The sequence below is a fragment of the Haliotis cracherodii genome, unplaced genomic scaffold (genome assembly GCF_022045235.1).
Source record: "Haliotis cracherodii isolate W230 unplaced genomic scaffold, xgHalCrac1.p SCAF_9, whole genome shotgun sequence".
NCBI classification, from domain to species: domain Eukaryota; kingdom Metazoa; phylum Mollusca; class Gastropoda; order Lepetellida; family Haliotidae; genus Haliotis; species Haliotis cracherodii.
This window is the reverse complement of record NW_027266343.1, coordinates 3,111,256-3,139,106: the sequence shown is the minus strand read 5'-3', so window position 1 is coordinate 3,139,106 and position 27,851 is coordinate 3,111,256. Positions and strand designations below refer to the sequence as shown.

Here is a 27,851-nt window from a genome sequence, read left to right as displayed (position 1 = left end):
CAATCGTAACTAAGCACTATCAAGCTGCTGCACACGAGAGTGATAACGCCGAGCTAGTCAATGGCTGAATCATGATCAATACAGGACGTTAGAGTATGTGAGCGAGAGAAGATGCTAGGCACAACTAGGGATGTGAGGCGCTCTGAGCTCCCATCAGTCTCACAATTGCCTGTCACACATACACTATAAGTGATGGAGCTTGGAGTAACTATACCTAACTGTTGGAAAGCATCATAAATACTTTCTGTAATGGTGAGTAGTTTCATCAGTAAATTTATGGATTTTCTAGTCTACAAATATTTAGTATTGTGATGGATGGGGTTAAGTATGTAAAAAGAAGTCTTGTAGTTATGGTTACAGTTCATATCTGAATGTTTTTCATACAAAAGAGTATTTTGAAATTCATTGTTAATTCATTTATGAAAATGGACAATTGTATGTGTATCAGTAATATTAATATAATAGCAAGTCAATTTGAAATATGTTTACGGATAGTTTTAAACAAAAATTGTTTGAAGTGTTTTTATTAACTTAAGATATATTGAGGTATTGATTGATTATGTTTATGTTTATGTTCATATAGAGTTCATGTTTATTTTTACTGAGATTGTTTACATGAAAATTACTCTGCAAATTGTCTCTGTCACTCAAAACACACGAAAGTAGTTTGTACAATACATAAGCAGTTACTTCTTATGTTTCAATAGGTTTACAAAGTTCAAATGAAATGGTTCATACACACCCAAAATGTTTTCTATAAAGATATATATGTTCAATTTAGGACTTAAACATTTTTTTCTAAATTTGTCAATTAGCAAATCATTGTATTTGGCACTTCAACCCTAGTCTGAAACTAGTTCATATTGAAACTATGTGAATATATTTAAAAGAAATAATTTGCAAACAATATATTTGTGGAAAATGAAAGTATTCTGATGCAATGGTTTGAAGGATATATGAAGCTATTGCAGAATATGTGTACAATGTGAATAAAACATAAAATGTATCTTAGAGCAAATTTTGCACATATTTAGTCCATACAAAGACGATTGCCGAAGATTTGCCATGAGCTCTGTATTAACATATTGTTGCATGGTAGTGTTCTATGGCAGCTGGTATTGAAGCTATTAATAATTCAGTAGAGTAACACAGAGGTCTTTACAACAGAAATTGGTCCAGGCTTGACATTTGTCAATCAAATGTAAAATATGCCATGCACATCTATTTACCTCTTGCATAGAACGCAATTCTTTAGAAAGTTGTAAAATCATATGAAATGAAATTGTTTACAAGAAACCATCATTTCTTCATTGCCATAACATATATCTAATGTTTTGTACATCTTGTCAAACAACATTACATCTCATGAAATACCTGCCACAACTCATTCTTGATGATTCCTACACAGTGTACTTAACATTCTTGAGGACAATACTGCAGAACATATAAGCTCCTCCTTGATTCTGCCAACCAAATCACATCTTCATGACGTATTGCACTTGAAATAACACAACAATGTTGGTTACTTATCTAAATGTAATAAGCAACTTATCATTATACCAAAACACAAAATCTTTTCCATATTCATATGACATCTCTAATAAAAGACCATGTATTTATGACCACTATAAAGTAAGTAATACAAAAGTTTGATGTCAGTTACTTCCAAATATGAGAAACATCAAAAACAAATCATTAATCAATAACAAGCTACTAAATCCTTCAGGTCTCCAAAACATTGTGTTCCTCACAATAAAGAAGTTGACATCCATATATTCTCTTCCTTACTAAATCCTGGTGAAATCTTTCATAACGGCTGAATCCTTGTCAAATCCTCCATAACTGTTGAATCCTTGTCAAATCCTCAATAGCTGTTGAATCCTTGTCAAATCCTTCATAACTGTTGAATCCTTGTCTAATCTTCCATTACTATTGAATCCATGTTAAATCCTTCATAAGAGCTGAATCCTTGTGAAATCCTTCATAAGAGCTGAATCCTTGTGAAATCCTTCATAGCTGTTGAATCCTTGTCAAATCCTTCAAAACGGCTGAATATTTGTCAAATCCTTCATAAATGGTGGCTCACTATGAGATCACTATTAAATCTTTTATAACTGCATGCTTAAACGTCATAAATTTCTTAAAATTTCATGCAACAAGTGTAAAATTCTTTAAAGAGTATCAGAAAAATAGCCTAGATTGAATGTATATTCTAGCCTTTAGGATGTGAGCCTCGCCATACAAATCTGCAGTGTGACACTAAACCATTATAACAAAGCATTAATGACAAGAAGCCCAATAAAGACATCTGTGGTCTCCGTGCATCTTTTAGTGAAGAATCTGCTCATCTTTATGACCTAATACAGTTAAGATGAGGTGAGCTCAAATGGAGTTTAATGCTGATCCAAGATTATTCATATATAGCAATGTGTGTGTGTGTTTGTGTTTGTGTGTGTTTGTGTTTGTGTTTGTGTTTGTGTGTGTGCGCACGCGTGTGTGTGGTGTGCGTGCGTGCGTGCGTGGGTGTGTGCATGCGTGCGTGCGTGCGTGCGTGCGTGTGTGTATGTCTGTCTGTGTGTAAAATGTCTGAAAGCCTGAGCAGAATGCTAACAGTTGTTATCCCTTGAGGACAATATCTGCTCCAGCACATGGAACCGGTAGTAGCAACATGGTAGCATCTTGTGCTGACTGGTCATGCTGGTTGCAAAGACTTCACCAAGGTCGATGTCACCAAACTGGATGACACTCAATGTTACAATATTTTCAAACTACAAAGTGTAACATTTATAAATATGGTACATTGGGAAAGTAATATTTTAAAAGTCGTTTGCACTGATGATGCTTTACTTCGAGTTTTGTCAACAATAGATATGTCTTCTTTCATGAAAAATCATAACTGTGTTGATAGAAGACATACTTTTTTTCTCATATGTGCATCACAGTCGGTCAGAACTCACCAAACTCGACCTTCCGGCTGCCTCTTCAGACAACTAATCAGACTCCTTCTCACTTTTTCAAATGTCACGATTTAGTCGTTTCTGCATCAGCTAAGTTACTTCATTGCAGATGATATCCTATCATGTGTGCTTGACATTTTAATATGTGCTCTGTAGTTTTTGCCAGCATCAATGTCACTTGACAAATGTCGAACATGCTTTTTAAGTTGTGACAAAGCCTTGGTCAAATCGTTTTCGGTATTGATTTATTTATGTTTTACTTGAAAGACAAATGTTAACAGAATGCGGTCTAGCAAGGATCACCTCTGTGCTGAAGTATATAGAGCATCAGCCTGTACTTGGCAGGTCGGTGGTTCCATCCCTAACTGCATCATACCAATTGTTATTGATGGTACTTGTTGTTACCCTGTCTCACGCTCGCCATTAAGAGCCTAATACAAGGACTGGTCGGCTTGGAGTCATTAATCTTTGTTTGAATGGGGTAGTCATGTTAAACTGCAGCATAGTATCTCAGTGGGCTAGGAACAAAAACAAACAGCATTTGTCCGGTCAATTACAAGCAGCAACACACAGACACACACGTGCATGTACTGCGGTATACAAGTGCAATAATCTTGAATGGAACGTGAAACCCCATTTCACCTCACATCACCTCAAGTTACCATATGAACATATTCACAATCATATGATCTGCCCATATACTATCAATTACCACAGAGTGCATGAGTGAGTGGGTAGGTTGTTACACAACATGTACTTAATGGTGTGAGTTGCTCACTCTTTATGCGAACACCTGGGGCCACTTGCACAAAGCGATCTTAGCGCTAAGATGATTGTAACTCTCATACTTTAACATACACATACAATAGTCGTAGAGCTAAGTTTGCTTTGTGCAAGTGGACCCTTGTGTCATCACTGATATTCAGTGATCCATTTATATAATATTCACCACTATATTACGTCCAATGGAATCTGTTCTGGCAGACTTATTTTTCTCTGGTATTAACAGTTTGAACACCATAGCAGGGAACACCTGAAAGGTGCTTCACGCGATTGTGGCCATGAGGAATCAGACTCCACTCTCTGGCATGACAATATAAGCACCAAAAGAAATTTCCATAATCCTAAGAAATCTCTACAAATAGCTAGACACAGTCCATTGTACAATTCCAGCTACATCATAAACATGTGCTTATGAATCAAATCCCAAATAAATACAAAACTAGAATTAGCAACATTAAACGTAAAATATTACATATGGCAACATCATCGTGTGAAAAATAATAAAACAACAAGAATTCTCTTTGGCAGGCTGTAAGAATAAAATGTCAATTTTAGAGAATAACCTCTAGAACAAATCCCATTGGGAAAAAGGGTTAATTAGTTGTGAAAATGATGTGTATATGAAAATCAGCGATGACACCAGGTCTTCACAAGTCAAATCAAGCTACCCACCAGATAAAGTTCTATACTAGGCTGCCCCACCACCCTAACTGTATAGAGGCCTGTTAATTAATTTTGTCTTATATGACATCTATATCAACTGATCTCTTGATTTCATTTTTTATAGATAAGTAGATTGGCACAAAATCAATTATAGATCAAAGATATAGTTTGCCGATGAGATTTCATTGCCCATAGCATCACCAATCATTTCAAACAGTTGGAAATAATCTCAAGTTCATCCAATGTTTTTATGAAAATAATTTGTGGTTAGGGAGATATTAGTTTGTGTTTTGCAGTCATAAATCAAAGTACATGTATTTCCTTTCTAATTATGGCAAGCTTCCTCCAGTGATTCCAATTTCAGAGTTTGGCTTTGTTAGCATCACTTGGAATATCCATCAAGACCGATTAAGCTGTAGAAGTCTCTGTGTTGGTATCTAAGCTGTGATATTTGATTTTAATTAAATTAGTTTTACTTTAAAATGTCAGTCACTTGCTTTGCTTCTTCAGATCATATGGTAATGGTTGTGGTGATGGTTGTGGTGGTTGTGGTGGTGGTGGTGATGATGGTGGTGGTTGTGGTGATGGTGATGGTGATGGTGGGGATGATGGTGGTGATGGTGATGGTGGGGATGATGGTGCATGTTGTGTCGCTATAGGCATGCTAGAAACCTATGATCATGAGTTGGAAGTGACAATACCCTTTCCAAATTCATTGTACAATTCTGACTATATCATAAGCATGTGTTAATGAACCATTATCAAATAGGGATGATACTGGTGTTTGCAAAAACTTGAGCGGATCCTCCCCACCAATGCCACCTGTCACAAACACATGCAATGACAAGTCAATTGTTCACTGGAACAAATACGAGAACACATGGTACAAGTCAAACCAGGGAATTGTATTGGATATCTTTTTTGTCAGTGATGGGTCAAGTTTGGAAATGTCTATTAAACTGCTTGAAAGCCTTACTGAGGTTTTAAATGTTGTAGCCTAGATGAAGCAATTATTGAGGTAGAGTCATAGGATGCTCTTTGAAATCTTCGTAAAAAGAGCATGCTCGATTATACCTCAAAAGTTGTGAAATGTAGACGGCATCGGCTGGAGTAGACCTGCATCGTTTTCTCTCCTCCCATATCAAGCAAGCATGCCATCATATGACTGAAATACTATTCAAAGTGGCATTAAACCAAACTCAATGACTTATTCATCACATTCCTGGGTGAACCTATGCTGCTTGCTGTATTGAGTGATGAGTGTCTCAATTTGAAGAAGGGGTGAGGTGAGAGGAAACACTCTCTCCCCACTGCATGTCTAATAGAGAGCACCTTCAGGGGAGCATGAGGCACTTACTGGGTCTAATGCTGCAACTCCACGGATCAGTCGAGTTCAAGAACCTCCCTTATAACAAGGGGTCACTATCCATGGCATTTTCACCATGGAGCGATAGTCAAAAATATCAGTATACCAATATAAGTAAAAACACTTGCTATAGTATTCTAATAGCTTGAGTAGTGAGTGAGTGTGTTGGGTTTAACGTTGCTTTTAACAGTATTCCAGTTATACCACTTAATAATGGGGGAGGAAAGCCTGAACTGATGCAGGTCTCAGAAGTTTACCACTTCAGTGAAACCCATGAGCACGGGTATGGTGCTGACAGACCTAGAAACAGAATCGTGGCGAACCAAGATCTGAATTAGTCCCCTCTTATTGTTTGTTTGTTTGCTTGTTCTTTAACATCACACTCAGCAATAGTCCAGCTATATGATGGAAGTCTGTAAATTTATAAACGAGTCTAGACCAGACAATCCAGTGATTGACATCATGAGCATCGATTTAATCAATTGGGATATGGTGACATGCCTCAACCAAGTCAGCGAGCTTGACCACCCGATCCCATCAGTCGCTTCTTACGACAAGCATAGTCACCTTTTATGACAAACGTGACTATCTGGGTGTAACCGCGGCCTTTGATTATTCTTTTGTATAAAATTAAGAACGGATAATATTCTGAATGGATACCAATTTCTCTGCAAGCAAGTGTATTTGCATCAATTGAATAGATGAGTAAATGAGTACATTTGTTCATTTTATTACATCTGTCGACACAATCAATAGCGTAACGCCTCACTGATGGTAACTATTGATATTTTAAATTGTCATAAAAGTATCAATTTGAGCCAAAAACTTTTAAGACTACCAGCACAAACTTAGCTCGCAGCATCATTTTCAGTAGAATTTAGAATTATTATTTGAACAAACAGTAGCAGAGCAAACGAGATCGAACAGAATTTTACTAGACTCTGGCATCAGACTAGTGGCTAACAACCACAACCACGATGTGCTGACCTGGCACATAGTGGTTGGTTGGTTTGTTTGTTGTTTAACGCCACAGTCAGCAATATTCCAGCGATATGACGGCGGTCTGTAAATAATCGAGTCTAGACCAGACAATCCAGTGGTTGATATCATGAACATCGATCCACGCAATTGGGATCGATGACATGCATCAACCAAGTCAGCGAGTCTGACCACTCGATCCCGTTAGTCGCCTTTTACGGCAAGCAAGACAATTAATACGAGAGATTAGTCCTAAAAGAAAAAGAGCAATCATTTATCTTGAAACAAGATCTTCACTTTCAAAATAACCACAGCTAAGACATGACAACTCGGTAAATTAGCTTCTGTCTTGTGCCCAATACACGTTTCACCAAATCACAATTATCACAAAACATTATCTTGCAGAAATGAGAATATTACAGGTCGAGGAAAGAAGAGTCATTTGTGGAAAAAGATATCTTTGTCTTTGAATGATGAAATGACAGGAGAGACGACAACAGACTGAAGTAGTTTTTTATGTGATGATTACAAGTGTAATACATTTCCAGCTGACAGTTGAGGCTTAAGTCTTCCACCTGATGGCTTGCAGACTGCAATCTAGTGTTATACAAGATTGTCATAGAAGTTTGAAAGTATTTCACAACTTCTAGATTATTTCTTCACAATCAAGTTTCAACTATTCCATAATATATAACCTTGGGAAAGTTATTAAGATATGTGACATTGTCTTTCGAGTCATTAGACTTGACATCATATCAGAAATATTTATCCAATCTGTAATTGCAAACAAAATGTATTACTAGCTACGCTCAAATAATTACTTTTTTTGTATTAATACAAGAGGTTAGCGAATATGTCTCAACTTGGCACCAAAGAACTTCAATAGTTTAATCATTATTTCCAGAAAGAAAAAGACATGTTGTGTCTAGCAGTTTAAAAAGTGAAGAAAAATTTAAATCCCAAAATAATATTTTCAATAATAATTTGGCAATGCATTTTTAAAAAACGCACAAGAATTAATTTTTTTCATGAAATGAGCCCTTGGCACTGTCTGCTATCTCTTTAGTTTAAAAAAAAGTAATCTATAACAACTATCATTAACATTAAAAATAGATTTTGTGTGTGTAGGGTTTCGGGGAGTAATCTTGCTGTTTTTTCTGCAGTTTTTATATGGGATTCTTTCTTTAAAACACATAAGCCAACTCAGTCTATAACACCAGAACACACGCTAACCATCCACCTCATTCATCACACACTGTCCTAAATCTTCTCCAGTTACAGAGGTGCTCCTGTGAAAAATTCCTTAATAATAAGCACTCAGAAAGCTGCCGACAGACAGTCCTGTTTTCATGATCATACTGAGTATGATTTCAAACCTACACCATTCACTATAACAAGAAAACAGACCTGTGTACTTGTACTGGCATTAGGCTGGCCCTCTGACATGTGCACAGTCACTGACCATGTGCTGTTTCAATCTGGAAGACCTGGCTGCTATTTGTACTGAGGAACTCCCAAGGAATTATCTTTGCCAAACGCATTAATTCACACAACATTACTTCTGTTTTTTGTCTCTCACTGATGGACCATTAACAATGCAATTCATGTGATAAAATAAGTGTGCATATGGTAACAGTACATCCCTGGCGATACGTAAGCTTGTACACAACTTGTAGGATTGCTATTCACAATGTACATGGACACTTACTGCTGACACAAAGCTTGTACACAACTTATAGGATTGCTATTAACAGTGTGCATGGACACTTACTGTTGACACAAAGCTTGTACACAACTTGTAGGCTTGCTATTAACAATGTGCATGGACACTTACTGTTGACACAAAGCTTGTACACAACTTGTAGGATTGCTATTCACAACGTACATGGACACTTACTGCTGACACAAAGCTTGTACACAACTTGTACGTTTGCTATTAACAACGTACACGGACACTTACTGTTGACACAAAGCTTGTACACAACTTGTAGGTTTGCTATTAACAATGTACATGGATATGATCTCATGACACAAAGCTTGTACAGAACTTGTAGAGAACCAATTCGGTTGAATATACTAGAAGTTTGAATAGACCCAAACCAGTAATGTACCAACTCAAAACATGTATCTATGTTTAAGTAAGGCCACTTCTATCTTCCTCAACACAACCATCAGTGCAGACATCACAAGGCTGTATTTCAACAAGCTTATCTCCATACAACAACATACAAATATTATCAACGTCAATAGTGCCGTTGGTGCTGGTGAAATCAGATCTTGTCCAAACAGTGATATTCTTCTTGTCACATTACGTTAATGCTATTTCAGCTGAACTGGATTCGACATTAGAGACATAAAACTGGCTAATAACTCATCCATGGGGCCATCTACTGTGTATACACTCCTATGAAATCCTGTATGGATCTTGCCCAGATATACTCCTGGAATAAAGTTAAGCATTGTCCAACCAATATTTCATACATACCCAACACTCACGCATCTTTAGCAAACATCTACACGTGACATTGATCTCATTTTGACAATGATATATGTCACTCACACCTGCTGAAACCCTCATACAATTGAAAGTTCACCAGTTGGTCTCCAGCACTACGTAGGATGCAAAAACTAGGAAGGACATGAAAGGGTAGTCATTAAACTATGGACTTGGAACTGTTACGAAACATGTCGTTAGTTCATCGATTTTGGTTTCTGTATTAAATATGAGCATGACACATTAATCAGAAAATTAATACAGATACGATTTTGTGAAATGGCTACTGTCATGTTTGGATATACCTACATGTGACATTGATGTCATTTACATGATGATATATGTCTCAGATGTCACTCACACCTGCTGAAAGCCCAGTACAAATTGTAGTTTATCCAGCTGGTCACTTTGTAGAGATGTATACTGCAACAAATACAGGGGAATATTGCAACATATATACCAGGGTTGTAACATGTACAATCCATCGCATCGGTCTGTATACCATCACTGCAAGGTATGTGGTACACTTATCATATATCCTATACTGTTACTATGTCCATCCTGGTAGCTACAGTTGATATCTGGAGGTTAACAAACCATGACAATCAATACCTTAATTATTCTCTTTTCTGTTGCTCTGTTGTTAAGATGAAATTGATAGAGTGTCTCTGAGAGGATGGGTGGGTGGGTGTCCTGTCTCTGAGAGGGTAGGTGGGTGTCCTGTCTCTGAGAGGGTGGGTGGGTGTCCTGTGAGTGAGTGAGTGAGTGAGTGAGTGAGTGAGTGAGCAAGCGAGTGAGTATTTTAGTTATATCACAGCACGTCAGGTTGATGTGGGAGAAATTAATGCAGTGAACGTCAGTGAAACCCACTAGCTTGGTTTTGGTGCTGACAAAATGAGCCGAAAATTAATCAGGCGAACCAGGATCTAAAACTACGATCATAGGTTCCTGGCAAACCAAAGGGAGAAGATATCGCCATTACAAAATGGGATATCTTTACATTGTATTCAGTTAGTGGAAGTAGAATTTCCTATTTGGTCTTCAAACCAAGAGCACCTAATAACCCACCTGTGGGGCGGTTGGGCAGCCTAGTGGTTAAAGTGTTCGCTCATCACGCCGAAGAACAAGGTTCGATTCCCCGCATGGGTACAAAGAGTATTCCTCCAATATTGCTAAAATCTGAGTAAATCCATACTCCCTCGCTCACTTAACCCATCAGTTGGCTCATAATGTAAGGATGTACGCAGGATGACTCCCCATCCTGCAACATTCTTTCTGTTCCTCTGAGAGATGCATAGTAGGGTATGGAGCCTTATTTCACTTACATTGTAATATGAAAATGCTTTTACCCATGTTGGGTAAAACAGTTGGTAAAAAATGTCAAAGGTGAATTCGTACCATGACTGAGTAACTAGTCGTACACGACTAAAGGGGCTGCCAAATGTGTTATGTCACATGGTACGAGCAGCGATAATTCTAGGGTTGGGCCTTGTGCTTTTTTAGCCCCTAAATTTGAAAAAAAGACCCACATTTTCAAAGACAGGGGGGCATTTTACCATTTTACAGTATGGGAAAGTGTGGGTGTACCTTTGGAATATTTACAATTTTGAGGTAAAGGGCCCATGTCCTGGTGTGAACCCTGTGGGAGACTCCATACCCTGATCAATCAGATACTTTCATGGGTTAAGAGGTCTTGATAACAATGTGTTTCTACACATCATAAACACACCGCAATGCAAACATGCCAGGAACCAGCCCCAACTCACTCACTCATTCCAAGCATCAGCGCTAAAAGCGGTGATAACCCCAACTCACTCACTCATTCCAAGCATCAGCGCTAAAAGCGGTGATAACCCCAACTCACTCACTCATTCCAAGCATCAGCAGAAATAACAGGGAGTTATAGGATGTCCCTTGACTGTTATCTGATGAGTGAGTGAGGCAGAGTGCGAGTTTGGTTTAAACACTGTTCCAGTTATATCACGACGTGTCAGCTTGAAATGGGAGGAAAGCCCAAGGTGATGCAGGTGTCAGATGTTTACCACTTAGGTGAAACCCACGAGCACGGGTATGGTGGTGACAAACCTAGAAACATGATAGAGTCAAATCCCATGTTATATTCTTAACATCATGAGGGGTGGTCGGGTAGCCTAGTGGTTAAAGCATTTGCTCATCATGCCGAGGACCCGGGTTCGATTCTCTACATGGATACAACATCTGAAAACCATTTCTGGTGTCCCCCGCCGTGATATTGCTGTAATATTGATTAAAGCGGCGTAAAACCATACTCACTCACTTGACATCATGAGCATCGATTCACGCAATTTGGTTTCGATGACATGAAATTAAGCAGGTCACCAAATCTGACCATCTGATCCATTCGTGGCCTCTCATCGCCAGCATAGGTTGCTGAGCACCAATATTCTTATCCGTAATCCCTATGGCTTCGATACTGTCTTTAGTGCAGCACAGTCAATGCTAACTATTGATGCTTTAGCATATAACTGACATAATGCCATCAAGCCCAGGACAACGGGATGCAACAACAGTTCCATCCATCGTTATTCCCTTTAGTACCATGTGATATAGGGCCGCACTAAGCAGTGACATCACAACCAGTAGCACAGCAATGTTTGAGGGAGGTGGTCTCACTGTTGATCAAGGAGACTTTGTCCAAGTAAAACTATGTAATTGTGTGTGCAGGTGTAATATTTTTCTGCTGACAAAGGTATGAGTGTGTCATGTTTCTGAGTGACCTAGTAATATTCAAGCTATATCATGGTCTGTAAAAGAATCTGAGTCAAACAAATGGCTGAGGGGAATGGTTACTATAAAGACAGTCACTGCACATACAACACACTTTCCTGTCTAAACATATCAATCTGACAGCGTGCATGTCTCTTTATCAGCTTATGAAAAGCTTTCGATTTGTTTGTTTGTTGTATAACTCCACACACAATATTCCAGTTTATCACAGCGACCTGTAAATATTCAATTCTGGACCAGACAAACTGGTGATTGATGTTATGAGCGATGATTCATGTTCTCTGGGAACGATGACATGCATCTAACCTTGTCACTGACCACCGAAATCATCTTGTATGTGTTAGACATTAACCAATTTGATGAAACTAACAACCATGGCTGTTCCTGAAAAACCTCAAAACAAAATCAAGGGTGAACTGGGATTTGAACCATAATCTTTCTCGTAAGCCTAAGGGACATAACCCTGCACAGTGAATCGCAGCACCCTAGATGACTGGGCCATGCACCCATTGTTTATGAATTTGAATCATTAAAATACAACAATTCACTGCAAACAACAAAACCAAAACCTGTAAACTATATTCCCAACATATTTTATCAAATAACAGTCAGTGTTATTGATGCGATAAACCAATCCCATAAACTGGGTGTCATGACCCAATAATATGCAAATGAGGTCACCTGTCAGGAACTACTTTCACTCTGCACATAGATGCAGGGTTTACTTCCTCCAACACTATTGCACGTTCCTTCAATGATCAGAAAGTGGTTTCCCAACGTGTGAGTGCTCATAAAAACAGGCGTGGCTGCAAGTCATTTGGCACTTTAACAAACCTGAGGCAGTTTACTCAGGCTTTGTATTCCTACATGGTTTACAAAAAGTTCCAATCATGAATAGCAATGTGTGTTATTTCAGAATGACATTATATGATAGATTATTACCCTCGTGTGTTTCCATATCGTTAATATCATATATTAGGAAAAGATAATATGACAGCACTCATAAAGGCTTGCATTACACAATTTTAATTCCTAATATATGATACTTACAGCACGAAAAAACACTCAGCTAATAATCTCTGTAGATCTTCATGAAAAAAACTCTTCTTGTCTATTTAAGTTATTTCACACCTAATGTGCAATGTTGCTTAGGACTATGCCAGTGTTAGCCACCAATCTTTTTCTGGAGTATTTGAAGTTTTCTATTATTGTCAAAACAAACAACCCAAACACGTTGTGTGCTGCTACTGGAGCTATTATTGACATTCCTAGAGTTTGTTTGTTGTTCATGCTGTGATGATGATGATGTTTATGCCTTGTTTATGTTTTTTCTCTACTCTTAGAGAATGAAATTGGACGTAATATATTTTGTTGTTGTTGTTGGAGTTTGAATCATGGCAATTCTATTTCATGTTTACTCACAAATAAATATTTGAACTATTTTTGTTATTGTAAAATTTAAGTTTATATTCAGTGAAATTTAGTAATTTATCATAATAATGCTTCATCAAGATTATTAATCATTTTGATAAAATTGTCAAATCAAAGAGAAAAAAGACTTTAAATATTATTTTATTACATAAAAAAAATACACACGAAATCTGAAATAACAAATGATGGTGTGCGAAGTGATCTTTGCTCGTCCTTATCATAATAAATCAAATTCTACACGGCTGAATTATTGCTGATGTGCCGTTAAAATCCCACTATCTCATTAAGACAGAGAAGTAACAGTTTTGCCGTCATAAAGTATTGTCTGAAGACAGAGCTTGAGTGTTGCACCACAGTAACGACCACTTGTTTACCAAAGGTTCACTATCAGAGAAGGTGTGAACAGCAAATTACACATCTCACTGACAAGAGTAACTATAGACAGGAACCTCTGCACCAAAGCAGCTCTCTTTAAAAACAAATCAGTTTGAAAAGGAAACACATTTCAGATAAAAAAAACATCTGTTAAACATAAAAATAGTTACCTACTAAAATTCTAAATATAATCAAGTAGTTTATTTTCTCGGAGTGATAGACGCCACTTTAGTGATAGACTGTCAGTCAAAGCAGCTTTTGTGGTATTTACATGCAAATATTTAGGCAAGATTTCTTCAGCAACTTGGCCAATTCCTGTAAGTTCAGCAAACAAAGTATCTGCTACTCTGAAAACACATCTACACAGATAGAGGACAAAGAGGGGGAACGTATTTGATGCAAAGCCGCATCACAAATTAGATTCTGCATCCACAAAAGTCGGAGACGTATCTCCAGGCATATTGACAAAAGGACCTGTATGCTCCACACTCCTTGGTGGTGAATACGTCACACATCTCCATGCTCATTTCAACCACATGGATAAAAACTGGTGGTTCGAAATACTGGTGGAAGGCATAGGGCAGAATAGCATTTAAAAAGGTCTATGAATGGACTGACCAATTCCATATTTGAGATGACCCAGTGGATGGTATGTATAGATCGGTCATTGCATGTATATACAGATATTATTTCTTTTGAACTTTGTAACTTCAAGTTCATCTTCAATGGGGTTTATGATTTTAAATGTTAAAATGATAATGCTGTGTGCTTCAGTGGTTTGTTCGTTCATCACACATTATTTTGTACTTTGGGAGAAAATAAATTTCTAAAAATCTATATTCAAAATTGGATTTATTGCTTGAAAGGTTAAACGTTCAAAAACAAGATTTGTACATGTACTTTTGGTCATATGACACTGGATTCTGTCATGTATAGTGTGCACTCGAGTATAATGCACACACACATTGATTCCAGGGTACAAGTTTCGGCACAAATTGCTATCTTGTATTATAACGAGGAGTCAAAGACTACATTGTACCTCATCAGGAGATCACGTACTTGCTCAATGAAAATATGTTTTCACAATATCAGTTGTGTTTCTTGTTGTTCTGAGCATATTTTCAGATGCAGAGATTAAGATTTCATGTTATATTCTTGTAAAATGATCTGGAAACAGCAATCAGCAAGACAAACATTTCACTTCAATGATCTACCAGTGTTTCAGTTAAAAAATATCCAATCTTGTAACTCAAACAAATTTGAACGCATAAGAAATTTAAACTGAAACTTTTATGTTGTGCTAGGAATACAGATTCTGGGCCCCGTTCAGAAAGCAATCGTGGTGCTATGACTGTCATAACCCAATGTTAAAATATGTAAACTACGATCGTCTTAGCGCTAGGACTCTTGATCTTGTTATTCATTTGCTGCTTTTAACTAAATATATTTTTTTTTTATAATTGTATAAATAAAATGAACATATATCTAAATTGGCATGCAGTAAAATAATTTAGATCAGCATTCTTTAAATTTCCCATATTTATTTATGTGAATTCTGTGAGTGGCAGGTGCTCCGAGTAGTGTAGGACATTCTTTAACACCTGGTGTCATCACTGATTTTCAGTGATCCATTTATATACTTATAACCACTTCTTTGACTTTTATGCTCAATGGAATCAGTTTGGGTGGTATAATCGTGACTGGTTATTCTCTGGCCTTGACATCTTATATTTGTATGAACAAGAGAACATATAGAGCATCAATGTACAGCTGAATGAAACATCATGTGTCTCATTATTCATTTTGACATGTATCAATAATATACAGATAGATATTGTTTTCCCATTAAAGCCGAAGCACCAACACCTGCACCTAGCTATTACACCAGCACCTAACCTGCCTATCGCCTACTGTTTTACACTGACCGTGTGATATGCATTAGTGCCACTGTATGGGCAGCAGATGGAGTGTCTGGTCCTCATACAATGTCAAATATATTCATCACTTTTTTATTAAATCTGTTTCAGTAGCACAGAACTCGAGTGTCCTCTTATCTTTGAAAATTTAAAATGTACTGGTGCTTAAGTTGGCTGAAGATGGTCTCATGTTTTGTCATGAATTACATAGAAATTCAGTATTTTTAGGTCTTGAAATTAAAATTGAACAAATTTAATTTCATATTTCAAATTTTGCCTAGAAATGATTGTTTCTACGTAACATTTGAAACCTCATGCTGTGTTCGCTTCCAAATTCAATTGAGTACAGTTAAACTTACAGGCAGCTTAGCGCTATGGTTATTTCCTAAATACATGACAATATATTGCAAAATTTATCAAATGTTACAATAATTCTGCAAAGTGACACCTTCTATCAAAATGAAATTGGTTATATATTATTTATTTGATCAGTGTACAGAGTCAGAGAGTGGTAGTGGTCATGCGTTAGACTAGATTTGGGAATTCTGGGTTAGAACAGGCCCCCAGAACCAATACTGTCGTACAAGGCGACCAAGTGCAACAGGTGGTCAGGCCCAGGGACTGGTTAATGGTGTTTTATCGTACCCTGAAGGCGTGGATCACTGTTCATTATACTAATATTTCAATATAAATCTCCATCATATAGCTGGAATATTGCTGAAAGGCTGAACAACAAACAGGCTTGATCCCATGAGCTTACAGAGAAACAATTTCAGGATGTTTTCTCGTTGGGATTCCAAGGTAGACTATTTCGCTCCCTGTGCCACATGTTTGCTATAAAGGATATAAACTGAGTGGTGTTCTCGGCCAGATGGCCCATGGAAAGTCCGGCAGATCTCATGTGCGTCATCATCACAATAGGTGTCCCTACTCATCAAACGGGAAGAAGTTGGTGTACGTTGCTACAGCCTTATTGACAAAACTCACTGTTTGTGTAGGATACGCACCTCCCACACCTCCCACAACGCAGACAGATGTTTCAAAAACATACATTACATACAAGACAGTACAGAACATGGCACTGAACCTGTGCCATATCATAGCCACTCGTCAAATCCAGCCAGACAGGTCTACTTAGTAACCTCCTCATCCTCAGTATAGAAGTAACTGCAGCAATGAATGAATGAATGAATGAATGAATGAATGAATAACACTCTACATGCAATGTCTGCTGGAGGCACTGCATTGTTATCACACTGGTCAGTGGATTGGTGTGCGTTCGACTTTTCATTCTCAGCTCCCTTGGGAGTATACAACCCAATCTGCCCCTGTGGTGCTAGAAGGATAAGAATCACATTACTATCTCATCCTAAGGTACAAAATGGAAAACAATAGGATCCCAAAACTTTGCTTGCACTTAAGAACATTTAAAGTGAAGGGTTTCTTGCCATAACCATTTGTTAAAAGTTAAGATTTGAGGAGTCCCTTGACTCAAGTTCTATAGACCAGAAAACTTTTAATCATGATTTACGAGATAATATCCTTCATATATCAGGAGGTTAATATCATGATATACTTTTTCTCCTGTTGACATTAAACACATGCATGGAAGAGATACAAATTACAAGTATTAATGATTTATTGCAAAACTGTTGAAACATAAACTCTGACCAGACACTCACTCAAACCTCCACCCATCCACCCTCCCTCCCTCCCTCAACCTCAGACATGTACCTATTCACTGCCCAAAGTGATTTATTGCAAAACTGTTGGAACATAAACTCAGGCCAGACACTCACTCAAACCTCTATCCATCCACCCACCCACCCTCCCTCAATCTCAGACATGTACCTACTCACTGCCCCAAGTGAATTTTTGCAAAACTGTTGGAATACATATAACTCATCACTCACTCACTCACTCAACCACCAACTCTAACAAACTCACACTCATCCACCCACATACCCACTCATTTACTCACTCACATCACCAACATTTTGGGACCTACATCCATTGAAACATTCAAACAGCTTAAAGCCAATTTCCCCCTATAAACATTACACAAGTTTTATTTTCTCAAAACATGATTTCATTCCACTAATGGTTTATGTGGCAATGTTCCTCACCGCCACGATGACATGACGCATGTTAACCACACTCTATGGAGAAGGCACTGGGGAACTCCCAGGAAAGCTTTTAACACAAAGTTTTGTCATCAAAATTGTGCCGCCATGGTGATAGTTAAATCCAGTTGAATGATTTCCGATTTCAGATTTTTTTAGAATCAGATGAGGGCCAAGAATTATGACACACGCAAGACCCTTCTAAATCAGTTTTATGCTGATTGGGATTAATGTAAGAAAGATAGAGTGTTTCTGCTCAAGCTTCTTCACCTTCGTCCAATGAAAGCAGAGTAATGGCACCAGGTTGGGTGCAGTTTTATGTTAAACATGGCTGAATGAGTCCACTTGTAACTACCACTGAGGTGCCGTTAGCAACTTGTCAACTTGTGCTCAATAATCACGCTGATGCAGGGTTAGAAACTAACAGTTCTAATCCACTAGTCCTCATAATGATAACATATAGCAAAACCCTTAAAACTGGCCAATTTCTACTAGTCCTTAGGATACCTTTACCATTGGGCATTTTGGTAAGGACTACAGGACTAGTGCCAATTTCTACTAGTCCTTAGGATACCTTTACCATTGGGCAGTTTGGTAAGGACTACAGGACTAGTGCCAATTTCTACTAGTCCTTAGGATACCTTTACCATTGGGCAGTTTGGTAAGGACTACAGGACTAGTGCCAATTTCTACTAGTCCTTAGGATACCTTTACCATTGGGCAGTTTGGTAAGGACTACAGGACTAGTGCCAATTTCTACTAGTCCTTAGGATACCTTTACCATTGGGCAGTTTGGTAAGGACTACAGGACTAGTGCCAATTTCTACTAATCCTTAGGATACCTTTACCATTGGGCAGTTTGGTAAGGACTACAGGACTAGTGCCAATTTCTAACGCTGCTGATGTAGTTTGTGTAACATGTAACAATAGCAGGATGGACTGTTACATGTTACCAGCGGTAGAAATGGGCACTAGTCCTGTAGTCCTTGCCAAAATGCCCAATAGTTATAAGGACTAGTAATTGCCATTTTTAAGGGTTTTCCTATATGTTATGATTATAAGGACAAGTAGACTAAAAATGTTAGTTTCTACCACCGGTTACAGTAGCAGGATGGACTATGTTGAATGTTACATTGACATCATGAACAGAATGGAGCAGATAATATGAAACACCATGCCAGAGAATAATCAGTCTCGCTTCTCTGCCAACACGGATTCCAATGAGCGTAAAAGCCAAAATAGCGATGAAAATGATATGAATGGATCACTGAAATTGTCTACTGGCCAGGAATGTGACATACGCATTGCACTACTGGTCCATTGCCAAAGTATCAATCACATGACTTTTTGGTTTCTTTGTCTGAAAGCAATTTCGACTAAGCATTTGTACAGTGTTGACGACATTTCCATAACAACTCAAATGGCATACCATAGAAGTTTGTATGAGACTGAAAGTTCATTCTGAATATGGAGTTATCCATTGTATCATGACATCAGAGCATTGTATGACACAAGAGCATTGTATTATGACATCACAGCATTGTATCATGACATCAGAGCTTTGTATCATGACATCAGAGCATTGTATCATGACATCAGAGCATTGTATCATGACATCACAGCATTGATTTATGACATCACAGCATTGTATCAGAGCATTCCAGAAGAGCAGGGATGAGTCTAAATTTTGTACCCAGGTGTGTGACCCCCTATTACCCAACCCTACCCAGGTAGCTGCTGTAGGTCTCAAGAGATAGGTACAAAATGTCTGATTTGGAATTGTTTTACATGAGCCTGGCACTAATTATAAAGATACAAATATAGAATGATCTGATCATGCATACACAAAAGTTGACAGAAGATTTATCTTTATTCAAGCATATAAAAGTCAGAAGGAATGTGACAATAACAGACTTGACGTGTAACCATTGTTATTGTCCTTAAACAGTATATCATGTGACTAACCACGGGGCTGGGTAGTCCTGTGGGTACCCGGGTCCCACTCAACCCTAGCTCCAGCATTACCCATCCTAGCCCTACTTTCAAGTAGGACATAGGTCTGTCTCTGAGACTTGTGTGAGAGACTATGCAGAGAAGACTTTGGAAAATTACTGTAAATTACTGTAAAATACGTTTATAACGAACACGCTTAACGAACTGACGGGTATTACGAACTTAATTTTTGGTCCCCGCCATTTGCTGTATAGATGTTGTATGTATGCTTATAACGAACTAAGGTGATAATGAACTTAAATTTGTGGTCCATTTGAGTTCGTAATAACCGTAGTTTACTGTATGTTGCTATATGTTGCAGAAGTTAATTTGTACTTTAATCAGCAAAAATAAGGTACCTTTGTAAAGCTCAATCAAACAACAAATGAAATTTCCAGCCTATGGTGAGGTGAAAGATGGTTTAACGTTGTGTGGGTGGGATGGTGCTTGTATTATTGTTATGTACTAATACCAATTTTATAGTGCCAGTCCACTGAGATTAACCATGCCACAGTTTAACATGAATACCCACAGTATACCAACCAGTCCTTGTTTTTGCCCCTTAATGCCCAGCATCAGGCAGGGTAGCAACAAGTACCATCTTTTAATGTCATTTGGTATAACGCAGCCAGGGATCTAACCCGGGACCTTCAGCTCTCTTGGCGGATGCTCTACCACAAGCATAAGATATACTCAACACCTTCAAATCTGAAAACACATAATTATCACTTTAAGCCAAAGTAATCACCCAATGCCTATCACAGTCGTTCACCTTGAGCAGGTTACATTTTCCTACATCTATTCTGTCTCCGAATCCCCCAAGAGCAAACATCCTTGAAGCAGTTGTACAGCTAGTAGCAGGACAATACTGAAAGCAGTCATACAAGACTGGGACAATGGTTCTCCTGCTGCCCCCTGCCAGGTCCAATCCTACTGATGGCACAGACTTCCATTTACAAATTAAAAGACATCTATATCTCATTAAAGGTAAATCCATCTAACGGGTATGACAATGGATATATTCTTCAACTGTGGTTCCTGATCAATTGTCATTGTATTCCCTAAAGGTAGTTGCCTGGATGTATTGTTTCCAACATCATCATGGCACAGTGTTCATTTGTCTTCCTGCAAGGCTTCGTGAGCTTCGTGAGCTTTGTGAGTGAATGAGTTCGTGAGTGAATGAGTTCGTGAGTGAGTTTGTGTGTGAGTGAGTATGGTTTTATGCTGCATTTAGCAATATTCCAGCAATATCACGGCAGGGAACACCAGAAATGGGCTTCACATATAGTACCATGTCGAGATTTGAACCCGGGTCTTGACGTGACGAGTGACCGCTTTAACCACTCCACCCGACCGCCCCAAAGGCTTCATGAACAGACAAGATATACCTGGGTTTGTCTTGTTGCAAGTACAGGGGTTCTCAGGTATAATTTGTTCGGGTTGTGGCATGAACGTGGTGGTCCCAGACAGGTAACTGAGCACACCTCGCTTGACTTCCAAGAATGTTACTGGTGTTCTATCATGGCACATGCTTAGAAGAGTTCAGTCTATCGTGTCTATCTATGGGAATTTCACTATAGATCGAAAAGTTCAATATAGATTGAGAGTAGTTCACAAGTGAGTGAGTGAGTGAGTGAGTGAGTGAGTGAGTGAGTGAGTAAGTGAGTGAGTGTTTGGATGTGAGTGAGTGAGTGAGTGAGTGAGTGTTTGGATGGTAGTGAGTGAGTGAGTGAGTGAGTGAGTGAGTGTACCACCATGTTGCTGGGTTTTTCAACAGCGATAGATAAACAAATTGAACACCACACTACTACTGTCTTTCATTCTGTCTGTTTCTCTCTTTGCTTCCCTTTCACACACCCTTCCACCTTCACACTCTCACTCAAATACACAAAAAAAAACAAGTACAAGAGTCAACGTTTGCAATATGATAAAACAGAAGATCTAATTGTATCTAATCTTAGTGTAGCAAGATTCCAATGTTATCCCAATTGCACAAGGATAGTGAGAATTCACAAGGAAGATTAAACTTATTCCTAGTTAACCCCAAAATTCATATAAACAGGTCAAACTCCACCCCCTTCACAATACAAATGACTCAAAGCCCATGTCCACAACATACCGAAGCCCCTGAAGTAGGAGTGGTTTCTGAACAGGCTGGTCGACTGCTTACGTGATGCATCAGTGCATGGTTACTGTAACGCTAATGAGATGTCAGGGCCGTCGGGGAGCCTAGTGGTTGAAGTGTTCGCTCATCACGTCAGGTTCAATTCCCGACATGGGTACAATGTGTGAAGCCCATTTCTGGGGTCCCCTGCCGTGATATACCCACTCACTAATGAGATGTCCATAAAATGAATTTTTCTCACATTTAGATAAAAATAAATAATCATAAAACTTGTATGTGACTCAGTTGTATTTGTTTGTTTGTTACCAATATTCCAGCAATATCTTGAAGAGGGACACCAGCAATGGGTTTCACACATTGTACCCAAGTGGAGAATCAAACCTAGGACTTCAGCATGACCAATGAATGCTCTAAGCACTAGGCTACCCTACTGCCACTTGACTTTTGAATTTAAAGAATCTTTTTCACCAGCATAAAAAAGTATGTCTGAAACCCCATAAACCCATAAAGCTTGAATAGGACCAGCATCCATTTTTATGTCCTAATTGCTTATAACAGTCCACATAACGACTCGGGAAGATTGACGAGTCCATTCTGACTTGGACTCAATGGATGAAAATATCCTCCTTTTTCCACTAATCAATAGTCAGGGATTCTGAAAGTCTCATAATCACTCGTCGTAAATTAATAACATTTGAAATGGTAAAGGCCAAACTGTTTTCAATATTGATCAATTATGAACCATATCATCTCCCTTTTCAAGTTAATGAAATCAAAATAATTTCCAAATCAAAACACCCAACACCAAAGAGAAGTTTCCTGTACGGGGCCTAAAATCATGTATAGCCAAGAATCCGATTTGATCTGTGAAGCAAAATCTTAGCTGAATTAAATATCCCTTGTGCGACACAGCTGACCTTAGAAAACACCTCTCCCGACTCATCGATTGAAGAAAAACATAGGTTGTTTTTTCATGTACATTTCAATTAAACTGATCACATTATTGCATTGCCTGGGAGATCACAGTAAAGATAATGAATAATTGGCTATTAATTAGGACACACGAATGGTGAAATCTATAAATGTGGAACTTATAAAATGAAATATGGTAATTTATTTAATGATATGAAAGATCAGATGACAACTGAATAATTATTTATTTCATATTTTGAAATATCATGCATGATTAATATTTATACATATTCATGCCATTAATAAGCATAATGACTGATTATGTGTGACTTTACGATACAATTCCCTTTTTCCCGTGTTTTTTTCAGATGAACATGTGTTTTGCCTAAGGGTTTTGTCGCTTTATTTGCATCGTTTATGACAAGTGCAACCGGTAGGGCATATATGCCATCCTTTTCATATCAATATTCACATTATAAAAGCCAGAAAACATACAAAGTTTAGTCACAATCCTTCAACATTTGTTCACATTTTCAAAGCCAAAGAGTATATAACCAGGATGATACACCATTGTACATGCTATTGTGGTCTACCACTTAATGAGCTAAAACAGATGACTTAAGACAGCACAAGATGATTATTTTTTTCTGAATCTCCATGCATTGCCTTCACAAAAAAACAAAAACTATTTTGGTAAAAAACGAAATCTTTTTTTCTTTTTTCTTTTAAATCCATCTTTTTAAAAAAACAACAAATTTTTAAAATCATAACATCTTTTCAATGTTTGTCCTATTTCAGATACAATCTAATGATCAGGAATGAGGTGATACTCAAGCGATATGACAACATGATATGATATGACAGGGAGGACAAAGGATGACAAACAAATTGATACAATGAGGTTTTCAAGATTAAAAAAAGCAACATTTTCTCACTAAAATCTTTTCCACAAGAATAAGAATAAAATCTTTCTGAAAAGAGTTTCATTTAGACATGTTTGAAAAAATTCAAAATTTTGCATTCAAAATGCTTCTGGAAAACATCGAAACAAATCTGTTACAATAAAATTAATACAGTCCTGATAGAATTAGTATTCAGGTTATATCATCTATAAGTATAACTGTACTCTTAAAAAACATAAGTTGAAATGAAGATTTATCCACAAATGTTATTCCCCATCATGCGTCTATCCTTAATTCCTGACAGTTTCCATCTGATATACGCATGTTCAAGTGATAATGCAATTTCCTGTTTTACTGCATGGAACTTATCCTCAATCGGCTATAAATATCAATACACAGCCCCCAGCTGAACTCTACTGATAAACGCATCAGTGATTGTCTTGGGACTGACCTATGACAGAACAAGATATAACGTTTTCATCACAACTAATGTAAATCAGTCTTTATCAAGGGTCTGGAGATATATTTCCTGATAACGTGTGACAATGTAATTGACAAGAAATTGCTATGTTTGAGCAACTGGTCAGGGCAGGTCCATAGTGTTGGTAGAAGCTTGCCATATCACCTCCAGGTCAATTCAGCAGCAGTGTCAATACCGCTCCAAATAACTAACTTGCTGTCTGAGACTAGTTATGAGATAAATAGTATATCCATTATTAGGAAGCAGGTATGGTCAAAACAGTCAAATAAAAAACATATTGTCTAAGAACAGTTTTGCAGAAAATAGTGTATGCTTTGTCAGAAAGCATGTAATGTCACAAAAGCCAACCAAGTACCATACTGTCTTCATTAGTTTTAAGAGTAATAGTACATTAATTGTCCAAAAGCATGTATGGTCATAAAAACGTCAGAAAGGATGTATATACTCACCACCAAAAGAAATGCGAAACATAGAAACAAATAGAGAAGTATGTATGTTAAGAAGAGATGTTTCCAATGTGTACCAATTAATGACCAAACTGTCAAAAATGTGTGAAGCCTATTTCTGGTGTCCCCTGCCGTGATATTGCTGGAATATTGCTAAAACGGTGTAAAACCATACTCACTCATTACTCTGAACAGTTATGAAAAATAGATAAAACTTTCAAAAGTATTTAATAATTTTATCATACTGCATTGTTTTAGATAATAAAAATTAAGTGAGCGAGTATTGTTTTACACCACTCTGAGCAATATTCTAACATGACGTGATGACAGTGGACACGAGGAATCTGGTTCTAGAATGTGCCATTGTGGGGATTTGAAACCAGGTGTTCAGCATGATGAGTGAACACTTCAACCACTAGGCTACCCCACTGTCACTTTTGTGGAACAAAAACACTTAGATACAGACACAGACAAAGACCCCAGAACGAAAATGTGAAAATGCATTTCCATTAGACCATTCCTAACAGCAGTCCCTTGAAAAGCAAATATCTGTCTACTTTGATGTGGAAGAAATACAAAATCACATTTGTTACTCCCACATGTATGGCATATACACGTCATTCATTGGTCATACGTATGGCATATACATTCTAAAATGCCAATTTATTGCTGAAGGAACATCCACAATCAAAACAAGCCATTTCAAATGTAAATTGACCGCTGTCGTATTTCATCTGTTCTCCACAAATGCAGACAGCATAAATCATGAAAGGAAAATAGTTCCTACCCATGCAATAATGCCATATTTTCTCTGCCATGTATAAAAGGGTTCAGAGAAAACCCATAACCTGAACAAACCAAGTAGCTCTGACTTATTTTGCCCGTTTAACAAATTTTTCACTTTTTTTCCAGACAATTGCGACATTGACAACCCAGCCAGATTGACAAGATGATCGTAAATTACACAAGCATTGACATCCCTTGTACAGACCCTCGTCAGCGACAGACCGAGTGTTGCGAGCAGGAGACAGTTTATCATTCAAGAGAGTAGTATAAAGCCAATATCATCAAGTTGTTCCGTATAATGGGAAACTCAAGAGAAAGTGCTCTCATCTCATAAAATCATGGATGACAACTTTTTGTACACGACGGCGCCGGACACAAACGCTGGCTTTAGCACCTCGGAAGTGTTTATTAACAGCCAGTTTACGACCATTGCTCCATCACTGGACCTTGCCGCCAACAACTCCATCAACGAGGATGATTACGGGAGAGTTAATGTGTCATTCAGCAGCGTCTGCAATTCGAACTTCTCCATGGTATGGAAGCTTACAAGTCCGGTATGTTCTACGCGGTTCCAGGCTTTTGCATCGTTTATGATCGTCCTGATTGTGCTATCTGTAATTACACTGTTGACCATTATTGGGAATGGTCTGGTCCTACTTGCCTTGTATAGGTACCGGTCGCTTCGGACAATGTCCAACTGTCTCATCGGGAATCTGGCCGTTAGTGACTTACTGCTTTCTATAACTGTCATGCCGATATCACTGAGCAACGACCTGCTCGGGTATTGGGTGTTTGGGAGAACAATGTGCACGATTTGGCTGTGTATTGATGTCCTCTACTGCACAGCTTCAATATGGGGACTGTGCACCATTGCGTTTGACCGCTACACAGCAACAGTTTACCCAGTGTGGTACCATGAGCAAAAGTCAACACGCAAAGTTATTGCGTACGTTGTGTTCGTATGGATCTTTTCAATAATAATATCGTTTGCCCCATTCATTGGATGGCAGGATATGATACCAAGTTTCTATTACTTCAACTGGAAACTAAATCGGCACGAATGTATCTTATTTTCAACAAAGAGTTACGTATTTTATTCTGCAATGGGATCGTTTGTCCTGCCTGCCTGCCTTATGGTGTTTCTGTACATTCGTATTTTCAGTGTTCTACATAACCGATCAAACAACTTGAAATCACGGAATATGTCCTGTTTTTCGCCACAAAGCCCTTCAATGGGAAATGGATGTCCTCGAATAAATTCGCCTGAGGATAACAGCATTGAAATGAATCTAACACGTGAAAATACAGCTCTCACAGTCGCAACAGAATTGATGAACAGCACTTTGTATTTAAACGGAAACACGTTCACCCCGACCAGTGAAATAATTCCGACTGAGATCGGCAATGATGACCAATCCTCGGATTACCCTTCTATTGGAGATTTACCATTAGTGAAACCGGTTGCAGATACTGTGAGTTTTGCAAACCCAGATTCTGATGGACATCATCTTCTGGTGACCAATAATCCAAATGGTGATTACAAACGAAACCACAATGGTCTTCGGAAAAGCTGTTCCGATGCCATTGACCTTCAACGCCAGAAAGGCGACAATTCCTGTGATAATGCTGTACGGAGCAAGAGTGTGAATGTTCTGTCCGATCTGTCATCTGACGAATCGGACAATCGCAGTAAGAAGACTCGTAAACATCACCGGTTCTCCCTTCCATGGAACCTGTCCAGCTTGGAACGCAATCAGCGAATGACATTAAGCATGAAGCGGCGATTTGAACTGCGAGAAACGCGGGCAACCAAGCGCATGCTCTTGATAATGGCATGTTTCTTTGTCTGCTGGATACCATTCCTTTTCATGTACATCACTCGAAGCTTATGTGAAGACTGTTACATGAACGACCATTTCGTGGCCTTCATTATTTGGCTCGGTTATGCTAACTCAGGAGTAAATCCAATTCTATATACTCTCTTCAATGAGGACTTTCGCCGAGCATTCAAGAAACTCCTCGGGCTCAGCACAAGATGAATGCCTTTCTAACTCCTCCCAGCCCCTCGGCCACTAAAACTCTGCCTGAATATGTATGGTCTTTCATAATTGGACACTTCTATCACCCACAGAAATTTAATTAGCAACTATCAGGTGTCTAAACCTATGAACGATATTATGAATAAAAGTTTACTATAATAACATGTTGATATGGTACTGTGGTATGTTGTTGGAGAAACAGTATTTTTGGATACTTGAGCTGAATCCATGGCAAACCAATAACATATTCTCATCAAAAGAGAATATTTCATATTTTTATAGATTTGCAACATAACTTCTTTCAAAGGCACAATGT

The 27,851-nt window shown here is 38.2% G+C and overlaps 2 protein-coding genes across 2 annotated transcripts in view; one reads left to right on the top strand and one right to left on the bottom strand.

Annotated features, from left to right (window-relative positions):
- The window catches only part of LOC139452503 (phosphatidylinositide phosphatase SAC2-like), a 390,307-nt gene that overhangs the window by 186,820 nt on the left and 175,636 nt on the right, over positions 1 to 27,851 (bottom strand).
- Positions 76 to 27,653, top strand: LOC139452458 (octopamine receptor 2-like). The gene is made up of 2 exons (XM_071233947.1): positions 76 to 252; positions 25,623 to 27,653. The coding sequence occupies exon 2, from the start codon at positions 25,835 to 25,837 to the stop codon at positions 27,533 to 27,535; it is 1,701 nt and encodes a 566-aa protein (XP_071090048.1). The 5' UTR covers positions 76 to 252; positions 25,623 to 25,834; the 3' UTR covers positions 27,536 to 27,653.

Coding starts and splice junctions, on each gene's coding strand:
- LOC139452458 (XM_071233947.1), top strand. CDS start 25,835: ATGGATGACAACTTTTTGTACACGACGGCGCCGGACACAAACGCTGGC.